This window comes from Colletes latitarsis, chromosome 6 (assembly GCF_051014445.1).
Source record: "Colletes latitarsis isolate SP2378_abdomen chromosome 6, iyColLati1, whole genome shotgun sequence".
Taxonomy (NCBI): domain Eukaryota; kingdom Metazoa; phylum Arthropoda; class Insecta; order Hymenoptera; family Colletidae; genus Colletes; species Colletes latitarsis.
The window spans coordinates 8,487,103-8,499,959 of record NC_135139.1 but is presented as its reverse complement, the minus strand read 5'-3'; the positions used below and the strand labels follow the sequence as shown (position 1 = coordinate 8,499,959).

The window sequence follows — 12,857 nt, the reverse complement described above, 5'->3', positions numbered from 1 at the left end:
ACTTTCAAGAATTGCTGAGAACATGTCGTACGTAGAGTTCAATGATTTCTAAAAAGACTGAAGAAAAGAAAACTGATTTCTGTTCCGAGAAAGTTGATTGACTTTTTGAAACGAGTACCCAAACGTGGGAAACAATGTCTAGCTTTTCTAGGAAAAAAGTTACTAATTACTATAGTTACTGTTCGAATTTTGATGGAAAGAAACCTAATCTAAACCTGATAATTCAGCTATGCAAAGATTACCAAATCACAGACCACAGTGTGAAGTTTTTTTTAAGCATTTGTTCTTTGTTGAAATCAAGGAATCACAGAGTATTGTAATCTGCTGTAGCACAACTAATGCATTCAGGCAAAGGCTGACACGATTACCGCATTCCTAAGGATTTCTCAATTTTGTTCTATAGATTCACGCTCTGGTAAACGAATTTTTCACATTCTTCCACTGCATATTCAAAGATTGTACCAAAAACTGATAAACAGCTGTAGAAAAAATTAATCGTTTGTCTGTTGGAAAATGTATTGATAAAACAAGGTCGCGTTGAAAAAGAAACAGCATTTAAAAGTTATGGCCAGCAAATTACAAACTCCTCTGATCCTTCGGTCTGAACACGAAGCATAAATGCTTTAAAAGTTTCAAATGATCTCTGGAAAATTGTCCATCCACGTAGAACTTCGATATTGTCAGCTGTTGTGCGAACGAAAAAAAAAGATTCACGAAAACTTTCGGATCATTTTTGTAGCACTGTACATCCGCGTAGGACTTTAAAAACAATTTCTTGCGTCTGAAGGTAAACGTTGCACCATCCAAGGTTTGCGTTCTTAAGACAGCAACGTTCATTAGAAATGCAATAACCGCGGGATTTAATTGCGAGAAATGCGGTGAAGGTTGACGTAAGAACATTCTGAGGAACTTTTCTCAGTGCGATATACACACGTTTGTACCAATGGGTCCTACGACATCGACGACAATGGAAATAACGGTCGTTCGTTACGCGAGAAGACATCGGACGATCGAATGAACGCAGAAGATTCCGCTACTTTTTCTAACCAGTGTAACCGTACCTGCACGGTCGAGGACACGCTCTAAAAAACACGCTGTCGTAAATATTAACTCTCAGTAGTCGCAAATTACTGTTCGTAGATCTTAACTTCCGACTCCGGATATCCATCTCGCGCGAGCATTTGGTCTCAGCAAACGTTTCTTCTTTCATTTGGTAAAAATAACTTCGTTGGACGTAGATCGCCACTAAATATTCTCGAAGCGTTTACTAAAATTTTAATACGTCGAGTCGTTTGTTTTAAAAATCATAATTTTTAATGCTGTGCCATGTTATTGTACAATGAAAGTTATATTGAGGATAACTTAATATTTCTGTTGCGTGTTTTGGATCACTGCCATACATAAAAGTGAAAATAGATTCCATGATTGGACGTCCGGAAAAGATGACGTGATCACGGTATTGTTCTCTTTTTAATACACCGGCTTTTTAAAATAAATCTTCTGTTGTGTCACTTCCCAATATAACACCACATTGTTAGGAACAATCTCAGTACTTAACGATGGGAATTATACAAACGCTATTCACTTTTCCACTGATTTTTCGACAGATTTAATATCTACGCTTACACTTAAATACTTCAAGAACTCATCAGGTCACAGCATATTTTGTCATGTCCATTTTTGATGATACACGTATGTATTTATTAAAATTTTTTACTTCTAATATATATGCCTGAATATATGTATACATTATAAATAAAAACTTTAAACATGCGCACGTACAATAATCGTGAATATTAAATGAATATGTTACACTAAATAACACAGAAATTTCACTGAACTTCATCATTTGACTTTTACGTATTGGAATATTTTTATTTGTAATTTGAAATAAGTCAATAAATATCACTGTAAGTTACAAATAAATACCATTGCAGTTACTAAAATTCATGTATACATACAGGGTATTCGACCACCCATGGAAAAAATTTCAATGGGAGATTCTAGAGGCCAAAATAAGACGAAAATCAAGAATACTAATTTGTTGATTGAGGCTTCGCTTAAAAGTTATTAACGTTTAATGCTGTTAAACTGCGCTGTTCAGAGATTGCCGTTCTATAGGGGTAATTTTAAACGTTAATAACTTTTAAACGAAGCCTCAATCAAGAAATTGATATTCTTGATTTTCGTCTTATTTTGGTCACTAGAATCTCCCATTAAAATTTTTCCCCGAGGTAGCCGAACACCCTGTATAGTAGCTATATTATAATTTTTAAATTCAATTACATTTATCGCATTCCAAATAACTTGAGCTATGCAAAGTATGTTCTTTTTAAACCCAAGACAATACAAATATAAAATTAACTTTTAGTCATCGTACGTCTTTAAAATATAATAATTAATGTAATACGATTACTGTAGTTTACAGTTCCATGAATATTTTTTATCAAGAAAAGAAATTTAAAACTTGGGCGGTTAAAAGCATTAAGCAATCCGTTTGTTAATATAAAGAAGAACGTTTATATGCGTCCACGAGTAACCGAGCGCTCGAGCGCGTCAGACAACGCATTATCGTAAACAAGACGCGCAAGCGACTGGCGTCCAGCGCGAACCAAAATAAAGCAGACTAATTTTTCCCATCCGGGGTTACGTGTCGGTGGCATCGACCGATAACGCGTGAACCGCTCGCGTTCGACCTGAATACGAACGAAAAGCCTGCAGGCGACAGTTTAGAAAGGTGATTTTCATCGATACAAACGTGTAACTTTTATTGGACATGTTCCGCGCGTTGTTGCACACCTGCCTTCGAGTCTTACGTGACACATATCCTGGAGGCAGGATGCGTTTGCTCTATCAAGGATAAACGCGACGAAACGTTTCGAAACCAGCGATTACTGTTTTTCTCCGTCGACTGCGACGTTACGAGACATTAAATACTGTCCGGGACATGTCCGCGGTGGTTCTGTGATGTTTGGGACGCGGTTCGACAAAATATAATCTGATTAAATTTGTCACGATACGATTACACGTTGTCGGACTATAATTACGCGATAACCATAATTGCAAATCTTTAAAACGTCTAATAACTGTTTAATTATCCGATAATCGCCACGCGATTACGCTTCAATTACAGTATGCGCAACTCTGGTTTGTGAAGTTTGATTTCGTAAGGTCATCTTAGTCTTTGGATTTTATCTCTTAATCCTTTAACGAACGAGAACATATAGTGGCGAAAAAAATGTTTAACTTGTAGTTAAGTCTTCCAAAAAGATTTAATGCATCTTTGGTATGGAGAAATCAAATATTCATATAAATAAAAGAAGACAAATTTCGAGATAACTAAACTGTTTTTTTTTTTGTGAAGGCTTCTAAATTGGTGAACAACTTTTCGATATATAGTAATGTTTGACCAAAAATCTGAGTTGTATCGATAAGTTTTTTATTATAACATATAAAATCAGTTTCCGTTTGTACATATAAGATAAAGATATACTTAAACAACTATATTGATATTATAAAATAATAATAATAAATCTTCTACAAGTACAAACTATACTATTTTGCATAAAAGGAAAATATAATTGTTTATTTTTCTCAAATAAACCAATTACCTTACTAACTGCATTAAACTGAAGTAAATATGAGTAATTTGAATAGTGGGTGCAACATGATATTTCTCCGATCAACGAATGAGTAGCGTAAAACCATTATTGTCGTTTGAAGTGGAACTCTATCAGTGTTGCACAATTATCTCTACAGTGTATATTGCAGCATTTATATACTGCCAACCTGGCTAGTTTTTCATTAGTTTCTTAAACAACTGGTATGTTACACAACGTAGTAAACTACTGCATTTTCACGTGCGAATCACTCTAATGCAGTGGTTTTTAAACATTTTGGGAAGCGCGTCTCTAAAAAATTTATCAAACCGATATTGAGGTGAGCGAAACAGGAGCAGGAACCTAGTTTACGAATAAATCTAAAATTTATATTCATTTTAATGAATAAAAATTGCCTCATTCTGCGTAAGGGACGCTTATGTTTGAGACGTGTTCGCATCAATTCGAAATAAAGCGAGCACGAGCAGAGCGCCCCCTCTGATGCGAGTGCTCGGGTTTAACAATGAGATCCCCCAATAAGATATTTGAAAGGATGAATTTAGAAGATTGAATGATGACATTTTGCTCAATAGAGTTGTACCTCGAACCAACCTCCCCTCCCTCTACACTTCAAAATCAAGAAACCAAAAACATTACCCCTGCCTCAGACATAATTCTATATTTCGTTTCAACGATTGAACTTCGCGAGGAATTATTTATTTTTAAAGAAAATGAGTAATGCAACGATATCATTGTTTCAGTGTAGTATAAACGAAATACAAGATTCAATGTGAAGAACTAATGATCTATCATTATACACGATGGAGGAACTGTGTGCTTTGCTTGTGTTTGTATTTTGGGTATATTCCTAGCTAACGAACTGTTCACCGATCGGGGTGAGTTATATATGTATACGTCATTCGATTCGTCTAATTCAGTACGTTATTAATATGTATTTCATTATTTGCGGAAATTCGTTATTTTTGTTTAAGCTTGTCGGAAAATTGCAATAGAAAAGTAAGGTTAAGTATATTTTGATAGGTCCGTACAGCCAATTGACCATTATTTGTCCTATAAAATAAGACCATTGCAAAAGAGTATTTTTATTTAATTTTAGTTATATAATAATATGACATTGCTCATAATTGTATGTTAGCATATACATATGTCAATTTTAAGACATCTGTAGCTGAGTTAGGTCTGGGTTAGGTTTGAAGCCCCTAGAAGTTAGGGGGGGGGGGGGGCAATATTTTGTACTGTTGCTGCACATACTACCTGACCTGCATAGTATGTGCACAAAAAAATGACTTTTATGCATACATGTTTAACAAATTAGCATTTGACTTGTTAGCGACAGCTTATTTTTAAGGAACGTTGAGGGCAATTAGCTCGACGATATTTCATTTTCGAACAATTTATGATAGGGGCTTAGTGTGGCTTAAGAGGGATGGTTGCAAGGATACAATCCAGATGCCTGTCGATGGCTGGTGACTCGAAGTCACGTAGCTATCGGGCGTCATAGGATTGATTGTTTGAAAGGAAACATGGGTATGTTAGGAAAAGGCAATCGAACCGACGTTACTTTGCTTTAAAGAATAGGAACTCTGTTCCTTGAGGATCTGGCCACGGAGTGGGGAAGGTGAGGGTGTAAAGTTGGTTTATCAAGAAATTTCTAACAGACTACCTGACATTTATAATTTACACCATGAACATAGTAACGACAGTCACTTGTTTCTACCTGTGAACCTATAAAAATATACTTAACCTTACTTTTTTATTGCAAATTTTCGACAAGTTTAAACAAACATAACGAATTTCCGCAAATAATGAAATGCATATTAATAATGTACTGAATTAGACGAATCGAATGACGTATAACTCACCCCGATCGGTGAACGGCCCGTTTGCTAGGAATGTTCCGTATTTTGTATCATGGGGATTGGTGAAATTAGTTTAACGTGTTTTGCTGACCGCGAACATCTCGTTCTTCGAGTGTTAGTGCAGAATCAACCATTCAGTATTCATGATTTATTCCAAGTCATGGTAGAATACCATGCATACGAGAATCTGGTTTTAATCAATAGCGTGGATGGAAGACACGGTTGAATGTTCGACACTCACCTTTGCAACGAGCTGCTGACCGCTGTGTACGTCGATGCATCGGTACAGAGCGCTCCCCTCGGCCGGACCAAGAAGTAGATACCGATCGCCAAGTATGGCGGGTCCATGATGATCGGTTGGCAGCGGCTCGTAACTAGGGAAGACTACCGCCGGCACGGGGTTCGTCTCGTCGCTCGTAGGCTGCTGACTGATGTCCTGATTATTGTTCGGACTGACCAGGAACTTTCCATTGTTGGTGCGAGTCACTTGCAGATGTAGTGGATGCTGCCTGGCGGCGGCTGTCACTCTCATATTGTGTCGTTTTCACGCACGCACAGTTTCACACTCGCGACACTACTTGTTTTTATTTATTTATTATTTTTATACGTAAGAGAAGTTTTTATTTTAGGCACCGAGCACGAGCTCCATATCAAATTCGAGCAAGTTTAAAATTCGTAATATCGTCAGTCGGTCGTTGAAGCGAAAAAGCCTTGAATACACTTCATGTCACAAGATTATAAACACGGTAACCACGACGATTATCGATTTTAACGAGCCGATTAACGCCTGAAAGCTCTATGGATACGAACGCATAGTAGGTACGAATTAATTATATTTAAGGATATCACTTGTGCTTGGGCCCATGCAGCTTGCGTTGGTTTCGTGTTACCGCTGGGTCCTTGGACGGAGATCTTTGTGAGTGACAATCAGTCACTTTTACAAGAAAGCTCTGTAACAAATAAAGAATAAAAACTAATATAGTAAAATAGTGTAATCGAACATGCTTCAAGTATTCAAGGTTAAGCTATACATAGTTAAGTTCGAATATAGTAATTCTCGTAGCATGTTTATACCAGAAATCAGTATTTGTTATCTCTAGCTGGAACTGAGCTCTCGCATGCATCGTTCAACGAAAAGAATCAATGGAATACACACAGGATGTACTGATAAGAGTTATGCGAATGAGGTAGTGCAATCATCTAACGAAAATTAAAATTTTTCTTGTATTTCCATGGAAGTACTGCCAATTGATCGAGGTAAGATCATTTCTGGTGAAAATAAGTATAACCATGATTTCATTCTGAGCACTTGCATATTTTAAACTACTTGTTGTGTAAACTAAAAAATTGAAGAATAATATTGTATTTATTCGAGATAAAAAACGAGCATTTAAGGACTACAATAAAATACTCTAACACGTAAAATTATTAAGTTAATTACACGTATTCATAATGGAGCTCGAACGACAAGAGTTCCGTTCATTAACTCTATGTGATTCACGGACAATTTCGAAAGATCACGTTTCGATATTCGTCCTGCCTTGTGCGCAATTTCTATGGAGAGGACACCGTAAGGTCAGGGATATCGGAATAAGGCGGTCGTTGCGCCGTAACATTCTATCCAGCCGAGGAAGCCGAGTCACAGAAAAATTATAAAACATGATGCAAGAAAATCTCTTAGGCATTATTAATGCACCAATTAAAGTCACACCGAATATGTATCGTAAGTTCCTCTGCTTTATTTATACCTCATTGCGGATGACCGATAGTAACTCGGGTACCGTTTATCATCTTGTTTCAGACACCACTTATATATCAGTAAACAATATATTGACAGATAATAACAATCGTGATATTAAACGTCTCTGGTCCTACGTCGAACTGGATTCGAGGTGGTTATTTCGTTCCAATCTATGTCAGGTCGATTTCAACATAGAATGTTTGATTATTGTTATATTTATCTCCTTATAATATGATTAAAAGAAGATTAGGTCGATTTGCGGTCGACCAGTAATAATATTTGATCGAAGGATCGATTATTTTATAATTATTCCACATTAAGTTATTGTTTCACTTATATTAAATATATTACTATAAACTGGGTTGAAATGCGATAATCTTCAATGTTAAAGTTACAAAATTATAGCAAAAAAATAATTTTGCATAATTTTGTTTAAAATAATTGCGAAAAATTATTTGTTGTAATTAATTGTAATTGCAGGTCAATGAATCTAAGTTTTAGCTACAATTGTTGAAACTCGAGGATATGAGTAGATTACCAACTACATTTATTCACTACGATATACAGCTTCGTTTAAATCCTACTTATTACCATTTTTGAATAATATGAAATTGAGAAGTCAACCTTGAAAACAGAAAAAAAAAAACGATTCGAGCCTGTAATTAGAAATTCGAATTATTGACTTGATTGTTCGTCCTTATCGTTGGCACAAATGCCGACTATCGGGATATTCGCGAACCGCGCCATTACGATATCTACGTACTTGCGCAAAACTCCTGCCGTTCCAAAGATCAGGGATGTATGTGACAAGTATTCGCCCCGCTGGTTTCCTTCTTAAAAAGATAGTCGATTGCGGGTCTAATTCGTCATTTTTATCTGAGAAAGATTTACCGAAACACACTTGTTATCTTCGGATCATACGACAGACGATATTTGAATGTAAGGTCAACGATGTATCGACAGGTGGCAAGAGCTCTGGAACTTTTCTACGTGTCCCCTATCGTCGTTTATTGAATAAACGAAAAATCTGACGAAATAGCAAGATGGGAATTAGTAAGGCATTGCGTCCACACGGTAGCGCGTGTCGAAACGCGTGTATACTTAACACGCACACTACCAAGTAGATAGCAGATATCCTTCGGTAAGGTCAAAATGGCGGAGTTTCACAGTTGTCACGGCGATATTGCGGGCACCGGTTGCATTAATAGCGCGCAAACATGACGCAATACCGCGAAATAAATTGCTTAATACGTCCGCTCACGCAGTCCATGACTTTTTGTCGATGGATCGCGTCGTCGTTCATGAAAACTTCTAATTCGAATTAGGAGGAGGCTGGCCGATGACAACAAATTATGATTTTGATTTTTGAGACACAAGGATCTAAACATACTACTCGAGTTATCACACGTATGTTCCGAACACTTTATGGATATGAACGCGAACTTTTAGCGACACGACGTTTACATCGAATTTAAATTCCAATCGATGAATTCGTCGGTGTCGTAAAATCGTCGATTACGGAAGTAAATAATCTGATAGGAAACGGGAGCAGGGATGCGCCGATATCAGGGTAAGCGCACCAAAGTAAATATACGATATGGCGAAGAGGCTGACATAGATCCGGTACGCGTCAATAATAATCACTGCACTTTGCACTGTACTCACGCGAGGTCAATACGCAAAATATATGTATATACGCACACACACACAATTTGCAATGCTTTCTTTCTTTCTCTTTGAATATGGTGTACAGCAGGGATAGCACGTATTACCTTAAAATGTTCTTTCTGTTGTTGCCGTACGTTCCTGAACGGATGTCTGGGATGGAGAAACGGTCAGACGTAGTCGATTTTCCCCAAAGACGTTGTTGACAAACCGCCGTTCTCGAAAAACGAACCCCCGGATTCTACCGGGCGAATTGGATTTTCGAATAGCGCGCGCGTCGGATCAAACCTGGCCTCTTCCTGTTGGCTCCTACCTGGATGGTATATTGGTAGTGTCTTTCTCTTCACGGTTCTCGCGATCGTGTCCGGCAAACCGTCGAGTCGATGTTTCTCTTTCGTCACGCGGACTACGAGTGTGAAGTTTTGAAGAGAAACTTGGAGAGCTAAGCGGTTACGAGCAAGGGAGACGATACAGAGAAATTTGTATCCCGCGCAACGGACGGTCCAACGTTTTGGGCCGACCTTCCGCTCAGAAACGACGGCGGCAGTAGAACGAGCAAGCACAAACCGATCGCGCCATTGTGCAGCAAACGACTGAAACCACGGTCGCCGCCTCGAATTATCCGACAGAATCGGTGAGTAAGAGTAGGGGGAAGGAAGACGGGTGCGCATGCGCGTTTCACGGTCTTTACAGTGTCAGCACAAGAGTGTTGCGTGAAACGGTGCCCTCATGTAATTTTCGCGTTCGTGGAAATGTGATTGAACTTTTCGAGGGAAACTCGCTTAAAGAACGAGAGATCCTTTCTTTGAATGCTTTGTGGTAAGGCACCTTTCCGTTTTCTTTTTCGTTCGTTGAATAACAAAAGCATTGAAAACAATAAATACGCTCCATGTGCGATAAAAAGCTTTGTCGATACTATTAAGTATTGTCGAGAAAGTGTATTCGTTTGAAATTATTACGTAGATATCAATCGGAATACGACAAACACAAACCTTCGCGTTTCCCGGTAGTTACATTACTGATTTATCATTTCTGTTTGTTGCTTTTATGCGTCTTTTGCAATACGCTTTTGATTTACATTTAATCTGCGCCAGTGATGCAATACACGATAAACTTACAAAACATTATAAAACAGTGATAGAAAACGGTAGAACACGACGGCTGTGTCTGGCGTTGTCGTTACGATAAAGAGAGGGGCCTCGTAAGCCAACGATGCGGTACTGGCCACATCAGTGCGTACGTGGGCATCCTAAATCGCGACACGCGGTTGTACACACAAATGTTCGTACCGTTTATAACACCTTATCTGTAACACTAATTACTTCGTTTACATCATCCGAATGTTGGAAATTTCTTATTAATAGAATTAATCTGAAATTCTTGTAATTTTTCACGTGCATAGCAGTCATGTTTCGTAATAAAAGCGTGCATGTGGATATCTAATCCGGTGCGTTGTTTATTGTATAAAAAGTTCTTGCGATTAACGAACGGGTTTGGTTGGTCGCACCGTTTTTTAATGGACGAAAACCAGTCGCAAGAAAGCAGATTTTTTTTCGAGATATTCGTTTCGCATAAATGATGTGCCCTTGACCTACCTTAACGTTCCTTAGCAACCGCAGGAGGCATACTTTGAACAATCCTCGGTAACTAAGGGCGTGAAACCTCACCCACGTACTTTGGCATGACCGTGAGAAAATGCATCATTGTTATACGTACTTTTTGTCATAAATAAATAAAAGTACTTGGCTGTTTTTAAGTCATTTTTTAAACTGCATTTGCCTCCTTGTGGCTGCATTGAATTTCGAAGAAAATAATATACATAAAAATATTTTAATCAACAAAAGTAGAGCTTGTAACATTAAAGTTAATGACATTGGAAGTAGTCATTTTTTCTTTACCAACCGTTTGATGATGATATTAAGATATATAAAATAAAACATTTTGATTAATTTGAATGTTTCAAAGTACCGGAAAAGCGTCGAGGTCCAACTTTTTAAATATTTTTGTACGAACACCTTCGTATTTAATTTAATTTTCGACGAAACAATAACAATGACTTTGTAAACGATTCTCAGAAGAATAAATTGTAGGATTAGAAACACTGAGTGTTGTTTGGTTCCATTAATGACGAGTCAAAAATGGTAATTCTCTAGAATAGACTCCGTTCGTAATGTTCGAGTGAAACAATCAAACTTTCATGGCGCGAATCTCAGTTATCAAATCATGAAAATAAATCATCAGACTTTATCATCAAAACATCGTGATCGTGTCCTTTGGGAAACACATACTCTGTTGCAATATGCAACATGCAAAGTCGGCGGAGATTATTGTAACGTACGTGTATACTCGTGTGTAAGTACCTATAGACTGTATATCTGCCTGAAGAGATATTGCGTGGCGTTTGGATCACGCTCGAGTCAGGCCAGGCCTTCGAATTTCCAAAGCAGCTCAACCTCAGACCGGATATTGGTTAACCTAGTGCTTTTTTTTTAACGTACTCCATTCTACCGCTTACGTAGGTGCCGGTTGTATCATTTAACGGGCTAAATGATTCAAACGATCCGATAAACTTCAGCGAAAATAGATTTTGGCAAAACTGATGCTTGTTCGATCGGTTGAACGAACAATACGAACGGTAACAAACGTAATCTTCCCGCGGTATTGCATTTTTCGAACATCATCTAATCACTTGCTAGACGCAAACGAAAGAAAGGCAATCTGACCGTGAGTTTGCATCGTCAAACACAATTGCCACATTCTTTTCCTTATCGAGGCTTTATTACGTATCTCTGATCAAATGCAACTGACGACGATAGAACGATTGTACAAGATTAATAATCTTCTATTTAATGTTTCGTGCCTTTCGATGATTCGCACAAAGTTTCCATGATCCGGTGGAAACTGCTGGGAGTATCTCGATAAAATATTAAAGCAACGATATATCGATTTCGAATTATCAAGACCAGCCCTGACTACCGCACGGCCGCGTTTATGTTGATATTGTTACGTCACGTGTACCTACGTGTGTTGTGTAGGAAGCAACCATAAAGTATACAACGAAATATACTTAACGCCATTTTTAAGTGATTTTTTAAGAAGTTTCTTTCAAAGCATTTAACGAAGAAATGAAATTTGTAAAATTACTAAACGTTCGTTTCGAATTCATGAGTGATTAATAACGAGTAACGAAGCAATTATGAAATTTGTTCTAGGACGATCGTAAGCCTTATCTGACGAAAGTCACTATCACGTATGAATTACAACTCCTAATGGAAAAATAATTGTTACAGAATTCAAGTTTTTTTGAAATTTCGATCTTTTGTTCGACTATTCGCGATTCTTTTTTATTTCATTTCGTTTAAAGCGACGACGTCGAGGCAGCTTTTTTAATACGTTCGCGATCTTTTGCCAGATATTGGCGTAGAAATTTCGTCATGCGGTCTGAAATGACTTCAAGGCTGAGTAATATTTATCACGGTTGAAATTCTGATAATGCGTTACTTCGAGCTCTTGGGCCTTATTTCGGAAGAGCAAATATTTTTAACCGCTTTCGCGTGTCGCTGTCGAAGGAACTTCCAGCGCCATTACCCTTCTAAACGTCGCCCATTTTTTGGGACTTTCGCGACCACGTCACAGTGGCTAATTCCATAGATCTAGGTGGACAAAATGAAAATATTAATGTTATCGAGACAGCCCCAAATTCTATTTTATTTCGTATATACAGGGTGTTCGGCCAACCCTGGGAAAAATTTTAATGGGAGATTCTAGAGGCCAAAATAAGACGAAAATCAAGAATACCAATTTGTTGATGGAGGCTTCGTTAAAAAGTTGTTAACGTTTAAAGTTCCGCCCGTACTGAATTTTTTTCTTGAAAATGCGGAAGATTTCAGGGGTATGTCTATTCACTAAAAATGATTGTAATTGACCCCTGCAACCGAAAATAATTTTTTCAGAACGATCTGAAATTTTTTT

The 12,857-nt window shown here is 37.7% G+C and overlaps 1 protein-coding gene across 3 annotated transcripts in view; it reads right to left on the bottom strand.

Moving 5' to 3' along the window:
* Window positions 1–12,857, bottom strand: part of Trbl (tribbles pseudokinase 2) — a 46,464-nt gene that overhangs the window by 27,639 nt on the left and 5,968 nt on the right. Inside the window, exons 1-2 of one of the 3 annotated variants that reach the window (XM_076766065.1) lie at window positions 8,993–9,603; window positions 5,721–6,429 (exon numbers count right to left, since the gene is read on the bottom strand). In XM_076766065.1, coding sequence (XP_076622180.1) covers window positions 5,721–6,011 — 291 coding nt within the window. In that variant the 5' untranslated portion in view covers window positions 6,012–6,429; window positions 8,993–9,603. Of the gene's footprint in view, window positions 1–5,720; window positions 6,430–8,800; window positions 8,903–8,992; window positions 9,604–12,857 lie in introns of those variants that run through there. The other 2 variants (XM_076766066.1, XM_076766067.1) reach the window with 2 other exon arrangements.